This window comes from Leopardus geoffroyi, chromosome A1 (genome assembly GCF_018350155.1).
Source record: "Leopardus geoffroyi isolate Oge1 chromosome A1, O.geoffroyi_Oge1_pat1.0, whole genome shotgun sequence".
NCBI lineage: Eukaryota > Metazoa > Chordata > Mammalia > Carnivora > Felidae > Leopardus > Leopardus geoffroyi.
The window spans coordinates 6,823,160-6,848,149 of NC_059326.1; the positions used below are offsets into that span (position 1 = coordinate 6,823,160).

The 24,990-nt window shown below is 45.2% G+C and overlaps 1 protein-coding gene and 1 long non-coding RNA gene across 3 annotated transcripts in view; both read right to left on the reverse strand.

Moving 5' to 3' along the window:
- USP12 (ubiquitin specific peptidase 12) overlaps positions 1-23,474 on the reverse strand; it is a 104,841-nt gene extending 81,367 nt beyond the window's left edge. Inside the window, exon 1 of one of the 2 annotated variants that reach the window (XM_045462686.1) lies at positions 22,884-23,474. In XM_045462686.1, coding sequence (XP_045318642.1) covers positions 22,884-22,931 — 48 coding nt within the window. In that variant the 5' untranslated portion in view covers positions 22,932-23,474. The remainder of the gene's footprint in view (positions 1-22,883) is intronic. The other variant, XM_045462769.1, reaches the window with a different exon arrangement.
- Positions 10,977-19,127, reverse strand: LOC123590088. Its single transcript, XR_006708608.1, has 2 exons — positions 19,027-19,127; positions 10,977-18,793 (listed from the first exon to the last, which is right to left on the reverse strand). It is a non-coding gene; the product is annotated as an uncharacterized LOC123590088 (long non-coding RNA).
- Positions 23,475-24,990: the final 1,516 nt, after the last annotated feature.

Below are 24,990 nucleotides of genomic sequence, written 5' to 3' on the forward strand. Positions count from 1 at the left end.
GCTGCGTCAGGGTCCCCAATCACTGATTATCCCTGACATCAAGTCACAATGCCACTGGGCTGATTCAGACTTTTCCCCGTGTCTTCCTTTCCCGTTTCCACTCACCCGGGAACTGCCCGAAACCGTGAGTGGGGATGGATTTTCACCTGCAAGGAGAAGGTAACACGTAGACAAGCCAAGAGAGGTACTACGTTATGAAACCTTGCTTTGGCTACTATAGGCAATTCGTAATTTGCGATCACAAGCAGAGCCTGTCAGGAAGATACAGGGTTCCCGGCAGACACCGAAAGAGTCGACGAAGGGAACGAACATTCACTGAATGGGACACCTGATATACGCTATTTACTTACTCCTCCCAATAACCCGGGAAGCCGTATTCTGGGACAGGAAGTTGAGTATGATCACTACTCACTACAGAGACTCTGGATCCAGACTCCAGGGACAGGATTCCCAGCTCCACAGCTTCATTACCGTATGACACCGGGGAAATTCCATAAGCTATTTCGCGCCTCAGTTTTCTTATCCATAAAAGGCAGCGACAGTAGCAACCTCAGAGCGGTTGTGGGAACTAAGTGTGTTAGTATGGGTAGGGGGCTCAGAAAAACGTCAAGCTGAAAGTAAGGTAACGAACTGTCACACCTATTATTTTTGGCCCATTTTACAGATGAGCTCAAGAGTTTAAGGTCATTTGCCCCTGGCTGTAACTAAAAGCAGTAGAGGGAAAGCCTGAAAACAGGTGTGTCAAACGTCGATACCCGCCCCCCCCCCATTACACCTACTTCCCTTCCTCCCCAAGTGTCTGGCTCTCCTCCAATCACTATGAAAGTGGAAGATATTTCCCTATGAGGTTCCTTCTTCAAAAAGGACAGGCAGAGGCGCCTGGGTGGCTCAGTCGGTTGAGCGTCCGACTTCAGCTCAGGTCACGATCTCGCGGTCCGTGGGTTCGAGCCCCGCGTCGGGCTCTGGGCTGATGGCTCGGAGCCTGGAGCCTGCTTCCGATTCTGTGTCTCCCTCTCTGTCTGCCCCTCCCCCGTTCATGCTCTGTCTCTCTCTGTCCCAAAAATAAATAAGCATTAAAAAAAAATTTTTTTTAAATAAATAAAAGAAAAAGGACAGGCAGCAAAAGACGTGGAATTCTAAGCTGTGCTTGTCTCCACGTGGCAACAGTAGCCCCTGTGAAAGAAGCCCGTGCCATAATGTGGTAAATGGCAGTAACGGTCAGGGCTCGAACACTCCTCGTCCACTTGGCTAAGGAACTGCACTTACTGCTTCCACAGGGCAATGAATAATGAGCTCCAACCACCTGACGTTTAAAGAGAATCTTCCGACACCAATCTGTTAGTTGAAGGCTTCCCACATAACCATTTTTCCCCAGCCTTTGTCATGCCAGTTTGGTAGCTTTTCAGAATGAAGGGCAAATTAATAACAATGTAAACTAGCTCCCACCTTCGCTACAATCTAAATTACTATGTTGCAGGAGGTCATTTCTAATCTGCTCGTCGCTGTGAATATCATCATCCCAGATTTAGTCCCCCCCCACCCCCCTGAAGTACCTGTTACCATGAAGGGCTAGCTGTCCCAAGATCCCCTGTTAACTCCCAAGCCTACTTGGCACCAAATTTTTGTTGTCAGAAGAGAAAATAAGAAACAATGAAAATAAATATGTCTTGGGCTCCAAGAGGTTACAGAAGAGGAAAAGATAGAAGCCATACATTTAGAAGTGTCTCATTTGAGAGCACTAGCATTAATAATTAATCCAATTACCCACGGGCCGTTAAAAGGATATGTAACCATACAAATTCTGTTTTAGGGGCGCCTGGGTGGCTCAGTCGGTTGAGCGTCCGACTTCGGCTCAGGTCATGATCTCACAGCTCGTGAGTTCGAGCCCCGCACCGGGCTCTGTGCTGACAGCTCGGAGCCCTGGAGCCTGCTTCAGATTCTGTGCCTCCCTCTCTCTCTGCCCCTAACCTGCTCACATTCTGTCTCTGTCTCTCTCAAACATAAATAAACATTTAAAAAAATAATAAAAAAAAAAAAACAAATTCTGTTTTAAAAATTGTATTTGCTAGGCATGAAAAAGACCTAGAGAACAGACAAAAACACGCTGTCAATTACTAGTAATTAATTAATGGGTCATAGGTGGCTTTTAGTTTCTTCTTTACACATTCCTTTTCACATATATTCTTTTCATAATCAGCAAAACAATACAATTTTTTCAGAGAGAGAGTGTGGGGGGGGGGGTAGGGTGACGGGCAGGGGAGGGAGAAAGGGAGAATGAGAATCTTAACAGACTCCACACTCAGCGCAGAGCCCAATGTGGGGCTCGATCCCATGACCCTGGATCATGACCCGAGCTGAAATCAATAGTCAGATGCTAGACGAATTGAGCCGCCCAGGTGCCCCAAAACAACAAAACTTCTTATTAAGTATCCATGTAATTAATGAAAATATTGCACAGCTGTTAAAGGCTGGGGGGGGGGTAGGGATCGAGCAATTACAAAGAGAGGGGGGGAAAAAAAAGAAAATCAAGCAACTGGTTAACCACTTCCAGATGTCAGCCATTATCAGGTTAATGCAAAGTTTAAGTATAAGCTCCACCGAGGTAAAGCTCCAGTGCTGGCTTGTAAGTGAAGTTAGAGATACTTAATTAAACTAGTTAGTTTAAAACATACTTAAACTAACCCATTGCTATTCCCCTTAAAAAAGTACAGTTCTTTAAGTTCCTACCTTGTTTCTGAAAGGACTTTAGATGGCAACACTCCTTTTAACTCATCTGTTAGGGGTGGAACGTGTTCCCCAAAAATGTGTTAAAAAGTCTGACCTCCCAGGAGCTCAGGGTGACTTAATTGAGAAATAGGGTCTTTACAGAGATAATCAAGTTGAAATGAGGTCACTAATCTCTAATCCGATAGGACTGGTGTCCTTACAAAAAGGGGACATTTAGACACAGACACACACAGAAGGAAAACAATCTGAAGAGCCACAAGGAAGACAGCCATGCGTAAGCTAAGTTGCACCAGAAGCTGGCAGAAGCCCGGAGAGGTCTGTAACAGATGCTTCTCTAGCACCTTCCGAGGGGCCACAACCCTGCTGACACCCAATCTAACTTCTGGCCTCCAAAGCTATCAGACAATACATTTTTCTTGTTCTAAGCACTGTCTGTGGTACTTGTTACAAAGCCCTACGAAACTATACACCCCCTCTAATAAATGCCATGTGGCCAGTCACCCTCACATCCACTGCCTTTTTAAAGGGCTCGTATGGAAATGTGTCAAATAGATATGCAGTGAAACAAGCACAACAATATTCATAGTTTTACTTCGTTTTAGTTTGCACTGAATTTCCTCATAAATGCCTTGTGTGACAATGTTTGTAATGAGGATGATAATATATTCTCAACTGAGGCAAAACCATTCTGAATTAATCTAATCTTTCTGACTGACAACACTGATATACTATAACGGAAACGCAAATATAAAGCAGCAATACTTCCAACTGGAAGGCAGAGGCATTTTACATAAACCAGAATGTAAGAAGATGCAAGTCATAAACACCAAGAGACCACAGGCACTGAAAGTCAAAGTCAAGGAGAAGATCTGGAACGCGCGACAGAAAGAGACGTCATCACTTACCATGGAATGTCAGTAAGATTAACAGCTGACTTCTCAGCAGACACAATGGCAACAAGAAGGCAGTGGGGTAACGCATTCAAGTGCTCAAAGGAAAAAACCATCAACCAAGAACACTAAATCCGGCAAAGCTCTCAAACTAACTGTGAAATACCGTCTCAGACAGAAAAGGGAAAAAGAAAAAATTGACAATTTTTTGCTAGTGGCCACATCTTACGAGAAGTACTAAAGGAGATTGTTTAGGCTGAAAGCGAGTGAACTCAGACGGTAATTCAAGCCCACACGAACCAAGAAAAAAAAAAAGAAAAAGAAAAAGAAAAGGAGGACCCGTCATGGTAATTATTTCACTATGAAAGGCAAAATAAACACATTTTTTCTTCCTTTCATCTCTCAACTGATTTTAAAAGCAATTATATAAAAAATGTATATAAAATATTGCTGGGACTAGAATATACTGCATATAAATACACATGCGATATATGTACCAATAACAGCTTCCCATAAGAGGGGAGTAGAAGCAAAGCTGTAAGGGACCACAGGGCTAGGGATCAGAAATTGTAAAGTACTAATTATAACCGTGTGCTTGATGAGCTTATGACATTAACAGAGGTAATATGCACACAAATCATGCCAGCAAAGGGGAGAAAGGAAATGGGCCCACGAGGGAGTAATTCCTCTATTCCACTGGAATTAAGCTAGAATAAAGGTGAAGCCGATTCTGAAACTTTACGATGTATATGGCAAAACCTAAAGCAACCACTAAAAGTACACGCACCCGCAAAAAAAAAAAAAAAAAAAAAAAAAAAAAGAAAAAAATCAATAATGAAACTAAAAGGCTACATTAGAAAACATATACATTATGCAACAGAAAAAAGTAAAAGGGAATACAGGGGAAAAAAGACATGAGCTGGGAAAAAATTTGTAAGACCTTGGTAACTGGATTCAAGCAGATTAAAGCAGGCATCTTCAGGTAGGTGTCCTCGCCAGCCCAGGCTGCTGTTAACAGACCCCCCGGACCAGGAGGCTGAAACAACACACGTCTATTTCCCACGCTTCTGAGGCCGGAAGTCCCCGGATCCTGAGGCCAGCACAGCTGGTCCCGCCCACAGCCCCCTCCCAAACTGCGCACGGCTAACCTCTGGTGGATCCTCACCCGACAGAGACGCGGACAGACAGCTCTCGGGTCTCCTCTAAGGACAGGCCTCCTCCCGTTCATGAGGGTTCCACCCCTGCGGCCTAGTGCCTCCCAAAGGGCCCGCCTCCATCACCTCTACCATTTTCAACATAGGAATGGGGGAGGGGGGGGGGCTTCAGGTTGCTAATCAACTGACCTTGGGATAGGAGATTATCACGAGTCACATGTGAGTTACAAGGGTCCTTGTAAATGTGAGGCAGGCTGAGAGTGGTGTGGTGGGACAAAGACTGACCAGCCTTCACTGGCTCTGTAAAATGGAGGGGCCACCAGCCCAGGAATGACAGCAGCCTCCAGAAACAGGAAAAGGCAAGGGAAGAGTCTCACCCCTGGAGCTTCCGGAAGGGAACACAGCTCTACTGACACCTCGTTAGCCCAGGGAGACCCATTTCAAACTTCTGGTCTCAAGAACTGCAGAATAATAAAAGTTTACGTTGCTTCTGGCCACTAAATTGGTGGTCATATGTTACGTAGACACAAATTTCTGGTTCATTTTAAACATTACAAACAGAAATCAATGCACTCTAATAGCCTAAATTTGAAAATTAAAGTGACTGACCCTGATTAGTTCATCTAGTTTTCTTTTTTTTTTTTTTTTCAATTTTTAATGTCTATGTATTTTTGAAGGAGAGAGAGAGAGACAGAGCGTGAGCGGGGAAGGGGCAGAGAGAGAGGGAGGCACAGAATCGGAAGCTGGCTCCAGGCTCCGAGCTGTCAGCACAGAGCCGGATGTGAGGCTCGAACTCGCGAACCTCGAGATCATGACCTGAGCCCAAGTCGGACGCTTAACTGAGCCACCAGGCGTCCTATTTCATCTACTTTTCTTAACCATATGCTTAAAATTTGAAGTCGCTTTAATAACAACAAAAGTACGTGCACGACTTCGAAACAGAACATATTAGAAAGGGGAAAAGAAGAGAAACTACTTTGTCTAGCATTACTGTACAATCACAATTGAGTCTCAATTCAGATGCAAGAATTGTATTAGGATCCCATGTATTTATCCATTTGTAATATCACAAAATTATGTTTACGTATGAAAAAATTTAAACTTTGTTTTAAAGCTTACCCTGACTAAATAATTGCGTTGGAGTGCAATTATGAAAATATGCTGCATATGCAAGAAATTCACATCTACACAGCCTTAAACATGATACAGAAAATAGGTCTACGTCCTCCTCTCTAAGCATTTTCTATATTTCTTTCAAATAAAAAAACTTACAAAGGCAGTTGAAACTCTATTCTTAACCCCTGATGAAATGCTGGATCCCGGCAATTATTGCAACAGTTGCTAAAATCATTAGGTGAAAAGCGGCTGGGGAGCGGCATAATAGGAGTCCCGCTGACAACACCTGAACCCACGTCAACTTCCCTTGCACGAGAAGACACAGGGACCTCCCAATGTGACGGAAACACAAGTACACATCACCTCTGACATGTTCTCTCACCACCACCCACCTACTCACTTGCTCCAGCCCTGCCAAAACAAACAAAACCACCACCGCGACTCTGGATCAAGCCTCCGGATGCACCAGTGTACAGAAATACACGGGATCGAGGAAATCCTAACCACCACCAAAAGGATGCAATCAACAAAATGCAGAATACGAGGGAAGCTATGGGACACTTGAATTTCTTCAACAGGTACACTGTTATTTACAAAAACGTTGAGGGATCCATATTTAAGAGAGAAAACATCCAGGGGCGCCTGGGTGGCTCAGTCCGTGAAGCATCTATCACGATTTCGGCACAGGTCCCGATCTCACAGTTGTCAATATCGAGAACACTGAGGCTCGCATAGGACTCATGCTGAGCATGAAGCCTGCTTAAGATTCTCTCCCCCTCCCTCCCTATCTCCCTTCCCCCTCTACTCCCCCTTCTCTTCCCTCCATCCCTCTCCCCCCCCCCCAAAAAAGAGACAGAACATCCAAATGCAACGAATGGACCCAGCTATATAAAACCATTTGAGATAATCAGGCAATTTCAACAATGACTGGATTGCGGGTATTAAGAAACTGGGGGACAAGGGGCGGAGTGGGCAGTAAATGCTACCGTGGTTGTACTGGGGGGGGGGGGGGGTGCTCTCCATTTGTATTACCAGTAGTCCAGTGGCAAAAGCACCAGATGGAATTGAGAGAGATCTCAGGCAGAATTCTAACCTTAAATCACAGACCACACAACTGTAGTCTAAAGTAAGCTCTGTTCATTTTCTCATTTGTGAAACAGGATACCACTATCTATTGGCCCATTTCACAGATTTTACAGTTGCTGAAAAGATAAAGTAATAATAAAGTGGTCTAAAATGTAAATAATGATCTTGGTGAGGCTTCTTCACAGCAGGTATTTGCCATAAAAATATTTTCCGCATAAACTATTTTTACTAATGACTAACCCACAGTAACCAGGTTGACTTTTTAAAAATACATTTTCTATGGAACGAGTCCCTCTGATCCTTTTTTTGCTCAAGTCTTACATACAATAGGCTAAAGAACAGTAAGAGTGCCACAGCTGAAAAGGACGGAAGGTTCTCACACTTGTCTTTCTCTGTCACTCGCTACTGGGGAGACAAGGGGTGGGTGTCCTTTTTATGAGGTCTCCCACCTTCCTTTACCCGCTGGGTCGAACGTACTTCTTTTCACTAACTCACGGTAGCCCAAAGGAGAACTGTACACTACAAATGTGATTATTAACCACATACGAACGTCTTTTTCAAAAGTACCAGACAACCTTCATGAGGTTTTTTGCCTAAATCAACACAACGGAGTCAATTTAACTAATCCGAGGACAAAGCTGCTGGAACATTCAACCACTTATGTAATTCTAATCACTACTCTTATTTGCTAGCTGTCTTCACTCATTCATACGTTCTCGCTCCCTCCCCCAAACCCTTTCCCCGCCCTCATTCTCCTTCGAGCTACCTCTCAAATCCCCCCAAGCTCCTTGTCCACCACTCCCAAGAGCCTCCTCCGGCTTGAACGGCCAGCCTGCCTTCCGGGTAAGCGTCCAGTCGGCGGCACCTTCACCTTGCCACGTGGGAGTCTGGTCTCCCAACTAGCCTGCAAGTCCTTTGAGGACAAGGACGGAAAGGGAACGAGTCCTACATTCTACATCCCCCGACTTTGTGAACACTCACGGATTCCGACGGCCCCACTGCTGTTAGGGGATGAACGGGACCCCCCTCCCCCCCCATAAAGGTATCTGTAGTCCTAACCCTCAGGACCTCACAATGTGACCCTATTTGGATAATCCAGTGAGAGGTCATTAGACTGGTCATTAGAGTGGGCCCTAACCCAGTGTGACTGGTGTCTTTACGAAAAGGGGAAACGTGACAGAGACAGACAAGAGGGATGGCCGTGTGAGACAGGGGCACAGGGGGAAAATGCCAAGCAAAGATGAAGGCAGAGGCCTGGGGGCTGCATCTATACGCCAAAGACTGCCCACAAGCGCCAACAGCTTTGGGAAGGGCGGAGAGGGCTCTCCCGCAGCCCTCCAAAGACCCAACTCACGGCTGACTCCTGCATTCTGGAACTCTGGCCTCTGCAACCCGGAGACAATACCCTTTTGTTATTTGAAGCCACTCGAGTTTGGGCGCTTTTAAGAAACTAATACAAACGGGGGGTCGGGGGGGGGGGGGGGTGCCTGGGTGGCTCAGTCAGTTAGCCACCGACTCTTAATATAGACTCAGGTCATGATGTCCACACTCCCGAGATCAAGTCCCACACTGGGCTCAGTGCTGATGGCACAGAGCCTGCTTGGGATTCTCTCTCCCCCTCTCTCTCTACCCCTCCCCTGCTCTCTCTCAAAATAAACAAACATTTAAAAAAAAAAAAGACCTAATACAAATGGGGTTTAAGAAAATGAAAATGTGGGTTACTGGAGGGATTGTGGGAAGGGAGATGGGCTAAATGGGTAAGGGGCGGGGCGCCTGGGTGGCTCAGTCGGTTGAGCGTCCGACTTCAGCTCCGGTCATGGTCTGGCCTCGCAGTTCGTGGGTTCGAGCCCCGCGTCGGGCTCTGTGCTAACAAACAGAGCGAGCTTGGAGCGAGCCCAGAGCCTGCTTCAGATTCTGTGTGTGTGTGTCTCTCTCTCCCCCTCCCCTGCTCATGCTCTGCCTCTCTCTGTCTCTCAAAAATAAATACATGTTAAAAAAAATCTTTTTAAGTGACCACATCATTGTGTTTCAGAGTCAGTAATAAATATAGATTGTTTGCAGAAATGACAGAAGGAAAATAAGGCAACATTTACCAACCGCTCCTACCAGGCATATAATTCTGGTGGTTTTACAAATGTTCCATCATTAAATTTCACTTCTCAACTGGGCCACACCTATCCAAACCAGCCGTTTCCCTGTTACAGTACAAAGTAACACTTAAAGAGAGCCTTGTGAACTCTGATGTCAACCAAAAACGTCACCCAAATACCCTTTCTCGAAGAATCCATTCTAGATTTATCATCTATAAATTTACCTAAATCCAAATTTTTTCCACCTTTATTTTTAAGATCTCCAGTTGTGAGATACCCAACCCAGCAAAATATCACAAAGGAGCCAGCCACTCGATAAATGTTAGAAATCTCTATCGAAGCTCCTCAGGAAAGCTGAAAATTACTGGAGTCACATTCAACTGTCCAAAGTCTGCTAAGATGATCTAATTCATCACCATTAACAGAAAATGGCAAGAACATCACAACAAAGCCAGGCTGTGAGGGCTGAAATGGTCTAGTTACAGCGACCCCGACCCCGCTCCAGAAGTGAAAGGTGAAAGATAAGGAGAGAATTACAGCAACCAGGCCGGCGGCAGGCACAGCAGGACTGCAGAGTGCGGAGAGGGCCAGTGACAGGCGGCCACTCAGTCTTTTAGGGACAAAAACAACAAAAGTACAGAGAGAACAAAACAGGTGGCAGATTTCACTTGTTAGTTTAAAAAGGGCCATCTAGGGGCGCCTGGGTGGCTCGGTCGGTTAAGCGTCCGACTTCAGCCAGGTCACGATCTCGCGGTCCGTGAGTTCGAGCCCCGTGTCGGGCTCTGGGCTGATGGCTCAGAGCCTGGAGCCTGCTTCTGATTCTGTGTCTCCCTCTCTCTCTCACCCTCCCCTGTTCATGCTCTGTCTCTCTGTGTCAAAAATAAACATCAAAAAAAAAAAAAAAAAAAAAAGGCCACCTAGTGTGTTGTCACACAAGAAGGTTGCCAGTATCCAAGTGTGGTTACAGGGTTCAGGCTTGATTTTCATGGGGGGGGGGGGGGGAACCACATCAGAAGTCAAGACTGCTTCTTCCTCCAACTTTCTCTTTGTCAAGTTGACAAAGTCAAGGCATAGACTTCACCAAGCATGGGAACATGTCAGGTCTTTGTTGAAATGGGTTCCCAGTCTGGGAGATGTAAACCTCCTCAAATTTAAACAATGTAGAGACTCCAATGAAACTAACTAATAAATGAAAGAAACTGGTAAAAAAAAAAAAAAAAAAAAAAAGGTGTCTTTTCAGGAAGTATATGCAAATAATGACAATAATAATAATAAATTTACCTAGCAGAACGAAGGCACAGTATTTCTGGGTTTTGATCAATTATATCTATTTAGTTTGAGCCTTTGACATTTCAAAATTGTTCCAACTTTTGTTCACCTTTAAATAAGTAACCCTGACTACTATCAGTCTGAGAACATCATCAGGGTCACACCCTTAAGTCCATCACATAATGAATGGCGAACACTCCATTTCTATTCCTCACCAGTTCCTAGACGAACCATCATTCAAGGCTATAAGTTGCAAACATTCTAAATATTATACCTTGGAGAACCTGGGTGGCTCAGTCAGTTAAGCATCGGTTATTGATTTCAGCCCAGGTCACGATCCACAACTCATGAGTTCAAGCCTCATACCGGGTCCTGTGTTCACAGTGCAGAGCCTGCTTGGGATTCTCTCTCTCTCTCTCTCTCTCTCTCTCTCTCTCTCTCTCTCACTCCCTCTGTCCCTCCCCCACTGTCTCTCTCAAAATAAATAAACTTAAAAAAAAAAAAAAAAAAAAAAAAAAAAATATATATATATATATATATAGTATCTTGTTTTCCAGAAACAAGAACACCCTTCTTCCCCTACTATTTCCAAACATTTTCCTCATGCAAATTTCAAATTACCAATTGCTATCCCCAAGGTACCACCGTAATCATCCTGCATGTATCTTCATAGAGCAAATTAAATACCAGGGAATCTTTCCAACATCGGCAAAAAAACAAAACAAAAACAAACATTGTTGTGGAACAATATTCTAGAAAAAAAGACAGTAGCTTCTTCAAAGTTATGCCTAATCTTTTGAACTGAGATAATCACATACAAATCAGAATAACTGTTTTTGTCTACAGAATCTCGTATTACAAACATATTTTCCATTCCAAAGAACAGAAGGCTTTTATTTTATTCTCTCCTTTTGCCCCTAGAACCTCCTGCACTGCTTACTTGATATGTGCCCAGATGGGCTCCTGGTGTGATCGTAATTTGAAAGAATTACAAAGTTCTCTCGTCAAGGATCCCTGAAAGACCCACACAGACCAATACTGTAGAAATTAACAAAATTTACTTTCCATGATTTTAGACCTTTAAAAAAATGCCACTAGATGGGAATTACAGGAAATCTGCTGACATCAGAAGTTAACTGCTCTCAGGATGCCTGGGTGGCTCAGTAGGTTGAGCGTCCGACTTCAGCTAAGGTCATGATCTCACAGTTCGTGAGTTCAAGCTCGGCATCAGGTTCGCTACTGTCAGGGTGGAGCCGGCTTCGGATCCCCTTTTGCTCTGCCCCACCCCCACTTGCTCTCCCTCCCAAAAATAAATAAACATAAAAAAAAAAAGTTAACTGCTCCCTCACAGCACAATTCAGTAAACAATTGTATGTTAGTAAGAGAGCCAAACCCACAAATACCTTATCAAAGAAAAAACAAAACTCCCTATTAACCATAAATTTACGAGCCATTAGATTAAAAAACAAATAAATAACCTAACACTTTGCTTCATCAATCACTTGCGCATCCTAAGACCAGGATCCGTAAAATACTCACTTTCAAACTTTGACGTGACCACTGTCAAAGCGAACTTGTTGAGCCCCGTCTTAACTCCCACAGTTCATGGCACTCGCATCCTCTCCTTATGAGGACAAGAAGTCCTATCAATAATGGTTATATAATGATTTTAGTTTCTATTTATAGCACAAAGGCCTTCCACATGAATCATCTCATTTCACATGCATCCATTCATGGGGTCTAATGGGAATTACTATTCCATTTCACAGCTGAAATCCAAGTACCAATAATTAATGAAGTGGGACTCAAACCTACACACACACACACACACACACACACACACACACACAGCTTAGACGTTAGAGACAAAAATTCCCAAATTCTTGTTTAAAAAAGAAGGAGAAACAATTTTGTCCCAACCATGATAGCTTCAACATATTGGCTTGTGGCCATCATCACAGACTTGGAAGTCGAGAACTCTGGACCCCATCCCTAGTTGCTGTGGTGGCGACCTGAAGCCTAGTCTCCAACCTGTGAAAACGGGGTTACTATTACCTGAGCCTTCCTAACCCTAAGTGGATCTTCAAGACGACAGCCAGAGAAAGTACGAAGCTAACAACAACAACAAAAAAGCCCTAAATAACTTTGAAATGATCCTGAAATATCTCAAAGACCAGTCTATACATAGATTTGGTTTTCTTAGGTATGGCAGCAGTGTTGCATTGTTAGATATGTCGTCTTTTTGTTTTAGGCAGGTTTCTTGTTTAGCAATATTTTGGCTTTTATCCAATTTCATAGTCCCTTCACCATAATACAGAAAAATTTAATCTATTTCGATTTAATGTAATTAATGCAGTAGGGCTTATTCCACTTCATTTTTGTCTTCTGTTTATCACTTTTTTCCCCCCCTTCTTGTTTTTCCCATCTTCCTGCCCTCAGAGTTTGAGTGCTGGTTTACATTTCTGCTGGTTTGGAAGCAAGAAAATTTGTTTCTTGTGTGGACTCGTATTTATCTATCCTTGAGTTTTAACATGCATATGTAACTTTAAATTTTCTAATACTGGGGCTTGTGGGCCCCGGGGCGGGGGCGGGGGGGGGGGGGGGAGAGGGGAACAACACCTTTAACAGGTTTTAACTACCCACTGAATAGTTTTTCTACCCCATCTTGTTACTGTCATCTTTAAAAAAAAAAAAAAAAAGGAACTTTTAATAATCAATGTAATTAAATATACTGACACATTTTTATCAATTCCATTGTTTCATGATCCCTACAACTTTCCTCTGAACTTACATTTTCTCAGGCTAAATACACATTTTAACGATATCTAAAGAGAGTCAATAGTTGTTGGTAAACTCTCTTGGTATTTCGTGGTCTGCCCCTTCCTCCTCTCCAGCCTCCAAGGATTCCTTCCGTGCAAACCAGCTACAGATTCTAAAAGCAGCACACCATCCGTCCCATGACTGCATACCTTTCCTTGCATCTGGAATCCCCCTTTCTTGCCCATGCAATACATGACTTCATTTCACAAAATTCAAATCTCTTCTGTGAAGCTTTTCCCCTGCATTCCTCTTCTCTCTCCCAGAGTGGACCACTTTCTCTTTCGCGTGTATGTATCATTACTTATGCAAAAACCATCTCCTTACACTCGTCTTTTGTGTCTACCCTCCTTCCCAACCTTTTTCTCATCGTCGTATACACGGACAATAGTAACCGTAGAGCCCACAAAAATATACAGATAAGGCTGTTCTCACTGGGATGTGACTGGTCAAGGATCTCTGGTCAATCCAGATGGCTCCTGGCTGCCCAGTGGCCATGAGGATTACTTTCTCAGCACATCTATAAACCAGTCAGGACACACTCCAGGGGAAGCTCTGTGAGGCCAGGGCTTATCACGGTCACCTCTGTATTCTCAGTACCCACACACACCCTGATAATCGTGTAGTTCTCCATTCAGACTTCCTGAAAGTACTTACTGAAGAAAAGGCACTCTCTACACACACCCCCAAAAAACCCAAAGAACAAACAAAAAAAGCACGTCACTACCAGCTTAATAATAGTGCCCATTATTCCCCCGAATAGTCCCCATCCTCCCAAGGAGAACACTTACTATCAGGCAGGAGACTTATTGGGTCACTAAAACACCGAAATAAAATCAAAGGCAACAGTACTCTAACTCGGCTAAAAGATGCTGTGATTTAAACCAGCATTCACAAGCATGAAATGCATGGATGGTTCCCACACCTAAAGCATTTCGAGAAGAACATCTGTGAGCCATCACTGAAATAAACATCACTTCTCGGTTTAAGTTGGACATAAATTTTTACTGGCACGCAGCCTTAGACATGTGGATTACTACAAACGGGATTACCGGCAAACGTCTACACTCTGTAGCCACTACACCATTTTTTAAAAAACAGCTAATGGTCTTTCTCACAGAGAAGCGACAGAAAAGCCTCAGCCAGAGAACATCTAGGATCATGAAATCATGAAGAGCTGCAATCAGGTTCTCTGTTAAATATCTTGTACTTGACATTATCACAACGTTCTTCTGGATGGAGCGCGTCTGCGAAAGCAAAGACTTAATAACTTCGCTTTTTCCAAAGCAAAGTATACTTAAATGGTCTCCCCTCACCTCCCTCTTTAACACAAAGCCTAAGCGTGGGGCTTTAAATGATCAAACTTTAGTTTTAGGGATTTTCAACAACGCCGTGTGTCCGGTTTCAAGTTTTCAGTCCAGCAACCCACACGAAACTCTTCACAAGGTCTAGCATTTACCTTTCTCTTACAATCCTTAAAGTACTTTACAGATATTAAATAATCCTGTTCCAGCCGTGAGGCAGGGAGAGAAGTTTTAGATAAGATACGAAAGTAGGCTGGGTAACTACACTGCAGGCCAGCAAGAGACGTTGTTCCAGGAGAGGACAGAGGCATGAACAATAGGAAGATATGAAAGGAAGTAAGGCCTGAAGCTGACTTTAATGCACACAGCCCGTTCTCACAGGGGCAAAGAGTTGGTGTGCTTTTTCTCTCTACTATAAAGAATAAGGTAAGATTTCTCATCGAAAGGTGGTATTCCCAACTTACCTAAACTTCTAAAACACGGTTGAGAATGTCACAAATTAGACCGTTTTTATTCCCAGACAAAAGGAATAAAATCTTTCTACAAACTATTCAAAACAGAACGACAATCTACATTCTTGGTTTGTAACATCAGACTCTGATCCACCTCAACATAAATCTGTGCTTTCACAGTGTAATATACTACCACTAAGCTGTTTCTTGTGATGAAAATGAAATTCAGGAACTGCACTGCATAAAAGAAATTTCAGTTCTGCTTACTAACATTTGTTGAGGCCACGAACATTAATCAGTAGTGCCCCCAGGATCCTTTCCATGCCCAGGGGAGCAAATCACTTTAGAAGGGTAGAATAACAAGAACCTCCACCGCCATTACATAAGTGATTACCATGAGCCAGATAGAATTTTGTCTTCTTTTTTTTTTTTTTTAAATTTGAGAGCGAGCGAGCAAGGGAGAGCAGGAGAGGAACAGAGGAAGAGAGAGTCCCAATCAGGCTTCACACTCAGCATGGAGCCCAAGGTGGGGCTCCATCCCATGACCCTGGGATCATGACGTGGGCCAAGGTCAAGAGCCGGACCAGGTCAAGAGTCGGACGCTCAAACTACTGAGCCGCCCAGGCTCATTTTATCCCTATTACACAGATAAGGAAACCATCGTATGCAGAAGTAACTTGTCCAAGGTCACACAACTAAGTAAACAAATGTGGAACCTCCATCAAGGGCAATAATTCAAAATTCTTTTGAACGGTATCAGAAAAGAAGAAAATTTCAAACCTGAGTAAATAGTTACATAAAATAGCCTGCTAATGAATAAAATGGCAATATCACTAACTTCTACTACATGCTTTTCAAGGAAGAAACGTGCATTTACTTTGCACTGTAACTTTCCATGAACAAAACTGGGAACCTAGGCATAACTCATATTTAACTGTATCTAATTCCACGCTCCTTATATTATCTAAAACAGGATTAGAAGCAACCTACTAAATGGGAGAAGTATTTGCAAATCATGTATCTGATAAGGGACTAATATCTAAGATATACATATAGAAAGAACTCATTCATAGAGTCAATAGCAAAAAAAAAAAAATCTGATTTTTAAAATGGGCAGAAGATCTGAAAAGACCTTTTTCAAAAGACATATAGATGGCCAACAGGTCTATGAAAAGATGCTCACCGTTAATCCTCAAAGACACGCAAATCAAAACCTCATACCTGTCAAAACCTCATACCTGTTAGAATGTATCGAAAACACAAGAAGTAAGTGTTGGTGAGAACATGAAGAAAAGGAAGCCTTTGTGCACTGCCGATGGGAACATAAACTGGTACGACCACTATGGCAAGCAGAATGGAAGTTCGTCAAAAAAATTAAAACCAGAACTACCCCATGGTCCTGCAATTCCACTTCTGGGTATTTATCTGAAGAAAAGGAAAGCACTGACTCAAAAAGATACAGGCAGCCCTATTTACAAGAGCCAAGACATAGAAGCAACCTAAGTATCCACTGATGGATGCATGAATAAAAGAAATTGCGGTATATGCATACAATGGAATATTACTCGGCCATAAAAAAGAATGAAATCTTGCCACATGTTACACCATGGATTGACCCGAGGGCATTATGTTAAGTAAGTCACACAAAGAAAGACAAATGCCATGTGAACTCTCATATGTGGAATCTTAAAAACAAAAACAAAAACAAAAAACCCCCCACCTCATACGCCTCACAGACATAAAGAGAACAGACTGGTGGTTGCAGTGGAAGGTGTGGGGGGAGGAAGGTAGTCAAAAAGTAAAAAGAAAAAATTAGTACATAAAATATGATTAAAGCTTCCAAAATGATAGTATCAATAATTTATAAACTCGCAAAGATCAGAGTATTGAGTTTTAGATCAAAAAGGAAACATGAGAAATATTTATTAAAGTGTCTAGTCCAATCCCCTTATTTTACAAATGAGAAAACTCAACTGGAACTTTTGAGAGAGACTTTCCCATATATACAGATCTAAATGTCAAAATGTGGACGAGAGGGGCGCCCGACTTTGGCTCAGGTTGTGATCTCGCAGTTCCTGAGTCTGAGCCCTGCTCGGACAGCTCGGAGCCTGGAACCTGCCTCGGATCCTGGGTCTCCCTCTCTCTCTGCCCCTCCCCCGCTCACGTTCTGTCTCTCTCTCAAAAAAAAAAAAAAAAAAAAAAAAAAAAAAGTGGACTAGAATTCACCTTCTGGTCCAACTGTTTTAATATACCATACTTTAGGATACACAACAAAATACTAGATTAAATTTCTGGAATTAAGCTACTAAAAGAAAATCTGATTTAGACTGTAGATTAGACTACCTAAAGCTGAAAAATGAAGGTTTCTGGAAAGGAATTAATGCTGCTAAGTAAACAAATAATAATCTTAAAGAATCTTTCCTGAGACTGTACAGGTTTCAGGAGAGCTAGAAGAAACAGGACTTCAAAGCCAGGAAGAAGGAAACGTGCAAGTAACAAAATCGAGGTGCACTGCATCTCTGGGCGCCCCGTCAAAGGCCTGGAATCAAGTAAGACAACAAGCCATGCCGTGATCAAGTCTGGCTGAAACCGACCACATGGGTCATGGTAGGGTAAATCATTAACCTGCTCTGAGACCCAGTATAAAAAATTAGCCAGAGGAGGAAGGTAAGCAAAACTACATGATACAAAAGAGAGTCTTTATACACATGCCACACACTTCATTACGGTATTTCCAACTATACTTTTAAAGCACATTAGAAGTTTCAAATCCCAACGGTCTTACCTCCGCTTGTGATAATAAGTACCTAAGATTAGAATAAACCCACCATCGCTTATAAAATTCTATTTCTACTGGTTATATAACTTTATCCTCTAATGATCAATAGATAACCGGTCGACAACCTAGCAGCCTATCACCATACCTTACTGGGTTAACAATCTCGCCATATTATCATTTTAAATGTTAAACTCTCCGTGCTTCCCCTGCCACTGTACAAACGTAAAACCTGGCAAGACAATCAGTCATGGGGAAAACTGAAATGTAAAATTTTATCTAGGGTGGGAGCTCAATTAAGTTCTTTTAAAAACGACAAAATATGCTCTGGCAGGTAAAGGAAGTCATTTTCTTTTTGCTTAAGAGTTTTCAAACTCTTTTTTACAGAATATCTTCCAAATCTTCTGTAAGGAGAATGAATAATTTTTAATAACGAAAATATATCTTAGCCAAAATCAGAAGACTAGCAGGCTTAGATAAAACTTTCATAATACTTTATTCTAAACATTTTCTCCACTAAGCCTCCTCAAACACATGCTCAAGCACTCTTTTATCAGTATTTAACCATTTACGTGATAAAAAAAAAAAAAAAACCTTATTTTTGAAAATTTTCTCTCTAAAATTAAGTTAAAATAAAAAACAGCAAAAATTAGTAAAACAACGGCAACCCACTTTGAATGTTCCATAGAAACACGATTATATACTAATAAAATATTAGTAAAAATTATTTTAATAAAAGATTTACATCCACCCTATTTCCTGAGAAAAAACAAAGAATTTTATTATTTAATATAATACTGGGAGTACATGAAGACACGATCTCTCTCTCTGACACACACACACACACACACGGGGGGGGGGGGGGGGCGAGGGGCGGCAATCAACATGTCACAGGGTGTGAGAATTTTTCCTTCCTTTCCTTTCCTTCTGGAGTGATGATTAACTGCACTGACCATACGTACATCTTAAGTCTTACTGAGTGACCTCGATGAGACTCGAAACCATAAGAAAAGACAAATAGCCAGCCTCGCCCGTGACTTTCTTTCAAGAAGTAGTTTAAAGGTTACCATGCGTCAGGTGCTGTGCTAGGGACTGGCTTTTAAGAAGTAAACCTGGGGGCGCCTGGGTGGCGCAGTCGGTTAAGCGTCCGACTTCAGCCAGGTCACGATCTCGCGGTCCGGGAGTTCGAGCCCCGCGTCGGGCTCTGGGCTGATGGCTCAGAGCCTGGAGCCTGTTTCTGATTCTGTGTCTCCCTCTCTCTCTGCCCCTCCCCCGTTCATGCTCTGTCTCTCTCTGTCCCAAAAATAAATAAACGTTGGGAAAAAAAAAAAAAAAAGAGGTAAACCTGTCAGACCCAACAAGAGCTAACCTGTGGCCTTGGCCTCATGGACACCACATTGTAATGGCTCCCTGCTCCCTGCCCCGTGACTGGGAGTGAGCAAGCAGTCAGGCCAGCGTCACCCCCACATCTACCACCTTCTACCGGCAACAACTTCTCCTTTATCCAGCGCCCCTCCCCAACAATCGCTTCCCAGCCTTGACTTCTACAACCCAAACAGAAAACAATAATGGTCAGCTGATGCTAATATGCATGAGAGAGTCCCCACTACTGTGCTAAGAGCACCTGCCTCCGTGTAACGGCCAGGACCCATGCTGTAACTTCCTAGTCCTAGGCCACCCAAAACTGCTCTACCAACTTCCACCTCAATTTTCACCCCTTTATATGTATCCAGTCACTTTTCCCATCATTTCACAATTATCACATACATGCTATTAGGTAGCTACTCTGCGAAATCTGAAGCTGGCAAAATAAACGTATACTATTTTTTTTTTTTTTGAAGTCTGAGAAAGAGAGAGAGAGAGAGAGAGAGACCACACACATGCAAATGGGGAAGGGGGAAGAGGCAAGAGAGAGGGAGAGAATCCTACCCAAGCAGGCTCCCCACTGTCGGCACAGAATCCAGAGTGGGATTTGAACCCACGCACCGTGAGACCACGACCTGAGCCGAAATCAAGAGCCAAAGGCTTCACCAACTGACCCAGCCAGGCACTCCTGAAAATATATTATTTCATGGACAAATAATAACATGATATGTTTGCAAATTTATTATTCACTGCAATCTAAATGTAATCACTCATTTAAGCCAGGCTATAACACTAACTTTAAGAAAAACTGATTTTCACATGTTAGCAGAACAATGGTGATCCAGGGTAAGACACAGCGAAAAGATTTGTTTTTAACAGCTACTTAATCCAAGGAAGGTATTGCCAGTTTGCCCAGAGACCTTACGTCGACAAATGAAAAAATTAGGTAAACTTTATTTTCTAGAACAAAATTCCAACTCATCATAAATATCGCCAAAGATGCTGATTCTCTGAGTAGTAAGCATCATTCTCCTTCGGTCCAACTCCTCTTCCGTCTAACACTCCGTACACACCCCCAACCTCATCCATGCCAACCAAACTCACTTCCGCCAGACATGGGTAGGAGAAATGCAGGGCTCTGGGAAGCTGTTCTATTGTATGCAAAAGTTAGCCCTACACCAAACTGCAGAAATAAATGAGAGTCCTTCCCCGCAAGGCCCTCACAGTCTAATAAAGAGACAACAGAAAAATTTTCAGTACAGTAGGATTAATGCCACTGAGATTACAAAAATTCTGTGAAATTATACGAGGGGGAGAGAGGGTGAGGAGGGACAGGGGCAGGATTAGGATAAGGCTACCAGCTTGAGAGACAGGTATGCCCTCACCAGACAAGAGGTGAAAGGAGAATGTTCGAAGCTTAGCAAAACAGCACCTACAAAGGCATAAAGGTAAATATCTTTGCTTTTCTTGACTGTCAATTTTGTAACTCTCAGAAGATGGGTTGCAGTCTTCCCTCAAGAGATTACAGATTACTGTGGGGTGCTTGAGCAGCTCAGTCATCTGAGCGTCCGACTTTGGCTCGGATCATGATTTCACAGTTCGTGAGTTCGAGCCCCACGTCGGGCTCTGTGCTGACAGCATGGAGTCTGGAGCCTGCTTCGGATTCTGTGTCTCCCTCTCAGTCTGCCCCTCCCCTGCTCATGCTCTGTCTCTCTCTCTCTCTCTCGAAAACAAATACACATTAAGAAAAAAAAATTTTTTTTTAAAGATTACAGATTACTTTGAGATATTTAGAGTTATTTTGGGAGTACATCAGAATTTATTCAAATATGAAGACAGACACATCCAATTCTAACACTAGTTTTTGGAACAATCTTATTTGACCAGGCACTGATATTTCCCTATTCACCAGTAAGACGCACAAATACATGTATTAAATGCACTTGAGTGAAAGCCCTAGAAAGAGCTTAAGAGTCTAACATTCTTCGGGTCAGATGGCATGACTTAGTGTTTGACTTGGCAAACCTCTTCCTCATTCTCCTAATCTAATTAAAGCATATATATTTATTGTTATGTTAACCTGAATATTGTTTGTGTCCCTCAACCAGAATATATACACTATGAAAAGCAGGGACCGCCCTGATCACGACTGTTCCCCCCAGCACTCAGCCAGTCTTGGCACTTAGCAGGTGCTAAGCATGTATCTGATACACTTGAGTGAACAAATGGTCAGTAAAAAGGAAACACATCGCTCCTGAAGCAATAGACTCTGACAGTGAACTATGACCAGACAATCTGTATAGCTCAGCAATCTGGCAAGATTATCACTTTCAAAGACTTAATTATCACATTCCTTCTGAAACAAGATAATTGGCACACCTAAAAATAATGAATCCAAAAGATCCTGGGGAATCGTTTTAATCTAGTCCCTTTAACATCACTGCTTTCCTAAACTGTATATTTATGAGAAAGAACAAACATCCATTTGGGGAAATGGATTCTTCAACGGTTCACTCTTCAATGATTTAATACTGTGCGATTTTAATCCCACCTGACTTCAGCCATTTTTTGTGCTGTTTCCCAGCGCGCAGTATAGATTCTGCTTCTAAAGCATCTTTCCAATCTGATTCGCCGCTCCTTAAAGAAAGGCATATACAATGTACTACTCTCAAGCCGAAGATTGCTTGGGGAGCTCCTGTATGCGATCAGGTGCACAAAAAAGGGCCCGCAAGACACAAAACAGAAGGAAAGATTTCAGGAGTCTTTAATAACACAATCACTAGGCCCACGTTGCAAAGAGTAACTTTCTTTCCGTGAGGGCTCCCAATTATGATCCCTAGATGGTGGCTCATGTGCAGCTAATGGAACGAATTTGCCCCATCGCGTGGAAAACTGTGGCCCTTCTGGCCAATCACAAAAACAAGATTCAAACGCCCCCACGTTTTGCTTTAATGAATTCGGGACTTTGCAACAGGCATTAGCACTTGTCCCTTAAAGTCTATTTCAAAGCCCCCAACGAAACCCCAACAACGAGCCTGTACAGAAATACTTCCAGCCACACGCAGATGTGTCTGGTGTTATTAAAGTAAACAATCGACGGGAGAGCTTAAGCTGTTTTCAAGATTAACGTGGATTCGCAAAGACGAGACTGCCACCTGGACACATGGCTGGAAAACGGAGAGCTCGTTGCTCAGCAAGAGCAGAAAATAGGAAAATTTTCAACAGCACTTATTTAAAGTTTCCACCTTCACACACACCCCCTTCCCCTGAAGCACCGGGTGGGGGCCTCGGCCTCGCCAGAGGCGCGGGGAGGAAATCTGCACTTGACTTCCGTCCTCTCCCGGCAGGAATGAGACCCTGCCTTCCTGCCCCGCGGACCCCCCACCCCCGCCCGGGGCCACCTCCCCGCTCCGCGCACCGCCAGACGGAAACGGAGAGGCGTCCTTCCACCTCCGACCCCGGCCGGGGGCCGCGCGCCCACAGCCCGGGGTGCGCCTCGCCGCTCCGCCCCGGCGCCGCGGGAAGACTTGAGCAGTTGAGCCCGGGGGCGCTGACGACCGGTGCCCGCGCCCCGCCACGTCCGGCACGGTCGCCCCCGCGCCGGCCACCCTCGCGCCGCCCCGGCTCGCCGGGCGCCTCCCCGCTTCCCGGGGGGCAGCTGAGCCCCCGCGCTCCCCGCCCGCCGCCGTCCAACCGCCCCCGCCCGGGCCGCGGGCCCCCGGCCCCCGCGCTAGGCCCCGCGGGCCGCCCGGGCGAGGGGCGGGAGACAAGGGCCGCGGCCGCCCGCCCGCCCGCGGGGGTCCCGGGCCGCCCCCGCCGCCCTCCCGCCGCACCTACCATGGTACAGATGGAGGCGAATTTGGAGACTGTCATTAGGATTTCCATCCGCCCAACGCCATCTTCCACCCAATCACAGCGGCGGCGGCGGCGGGCGGGGGAGGAAAGGAGCCGGGCCGCCCGCTTGCACCGCAGCCCGCGGGCGGACCCCCAGCCGCCGAGGACCCACGCACCGAGCCTGCTCTGCCGCCGCTGCCGTCGTCGCCGCCGGCGCTCCGGCACTCCCCGCCTCGGGCCCCAGTCCCCGCCCGCCCGCCCCCGGCTCCTCCCCGGCGCAGGGCGCAGCCGCTGCCTCGGGGCCCGCGCCTGCCCGCGAAGCCGGCCGCCGTACACCCCGCCCTGCGCGCTGGGGAGCCTGCTCCGCGGCGGCCCTAATGCCCGGCCAGCCCGACAGCTGCGCGGCCCAGCGGCGCGCCCCGCCCCCCCGCCGCGCGCTCCGCCCTCCCGCCGCGCGCTCCGCCCCCCCGCCGCGCGCTCCGACCGCCCCGCGCGGCCCCGCCCTCCCGCCGCGCGCTCCGACCGCCCCGCGCGGCCCCGCCCACCCCGCTGCGCACGCCTCTTCGGCTCCGGAGCGCGCGAGCCGGGGAACTCCGGCGCGGCCCCACCCCGCGCACGGCCGGACCGCGCCTCCCGCCCGCGTCCCGCGCGGTCCTAGAGCCCGCGCGCCAGCAGAGCTCGGGCGGCGAGAGCGGCGCGCGGGGAGCGTCCGCCCGCAGCTGCTTGGGCGGCGGCGGCCTGAGTAAGTCCCGGAAGGGACTGACCCGCCTCCTCTGCCGAGAGCGAGGGGACAGCCGGCCCCCACTGCCCAAACAGAAAACGGAGCTGATGATCTGGATAATTCTGGGTGGCGTGGGAGGAAACCTGCTTCTGTACGGTTAAAATAACTCGATAAGCATCCCTACGTCCCAGGCACTGAACAAAATGTAAGGTGGTCTGTTTCTTTGACATATGTTGGGTCAAAACACCGTGACTTCGCGAAAGACAAATTAGTAAGATAAAAATGAAACTGTATATTTCGCTCCGTGAATTAAGAAACAAATAATGAGGAAAGGGAGCCAAGCTGCCTTCCCGCCTCCCCTGCTGGCCATAAATTTAGAGTATGTTTATAAATACAGTACCTAAATATATTTGTTCTGAAAGTTGAGTTCCAAAGCAGGGAAGATCTCAACCCAGCCGTGATGATGACGTTACCATAGACAAGTCTCGCAAGTGAGAAAAATGTCGTGTGAGAGCTACTTAAGCCGTGGCAGCTAAGGGTACAGTTCCTCTTTTGTACTTTGATAAAATACTCCGCGCATCCTGTTCCTCGTGTCAGGCAGCTCAGCTTTATTTCTTCCTACTTAAGAAAGTAGTTCAAGCTAGTAGACTGACTTTATTATGTTAGAAAGGTTGCAACATTTCCCGATTGGTGAGCTGCCGTGATGGGGTGCTTTTTGGGGTTCCCCCGTTTCAGTGTGGCCGAGGGCCTGAATTCAGATGAAGCTCAAAAATCAGATAGGCCTTATCTAATGGTTCAAAGCATTCAAAACACAGCAAACAAAACTGAGGTGCAAAACAGATTTCTGGTACATGAATGCTGTTTCCATAGTGATTTCCTTTATAAGCTTGCCTGGGGAGAAAAAATTGCGAATAGAATATAGCGAAGTCCCCATAGTAGCCGGCCTGGTTCTCCAGGCACCTACTTCCACGGAAGCTGGGGCCCTCCCTCTTTGCCCTGATACCCAAGCCAGTGGCGAGGACCCTACTTTACGCCAGCGCACACTCAGGTTTGCGGTGCTTGTCTCCCTGTCTCCCTGCCCAGACTCGGAAGAGTCACCCACCCGAATTCTTTGTGTTCTGTTCTGCTTAGACCCCCAGGGCCCACCGCTGTCACCAGGCTCCCAGACCCCGCCTTGTCTCTGTGGATAAATGCCTGTATGTAACTCCTGTCCTCCTCAATTCGTATTCTGTTCCAGGAAACAGGTTTAATGTGCCAGAATTTGAGCCCACCAATACGCTTCTTCGTCCATGAATCCTAAAACGTCACGGGAACAAAGGCCACCAGCTTTACACATCATGTTACATGAGAACTGGCCTTTTTAAAGATGGATTCCTGATAGAATTGTCA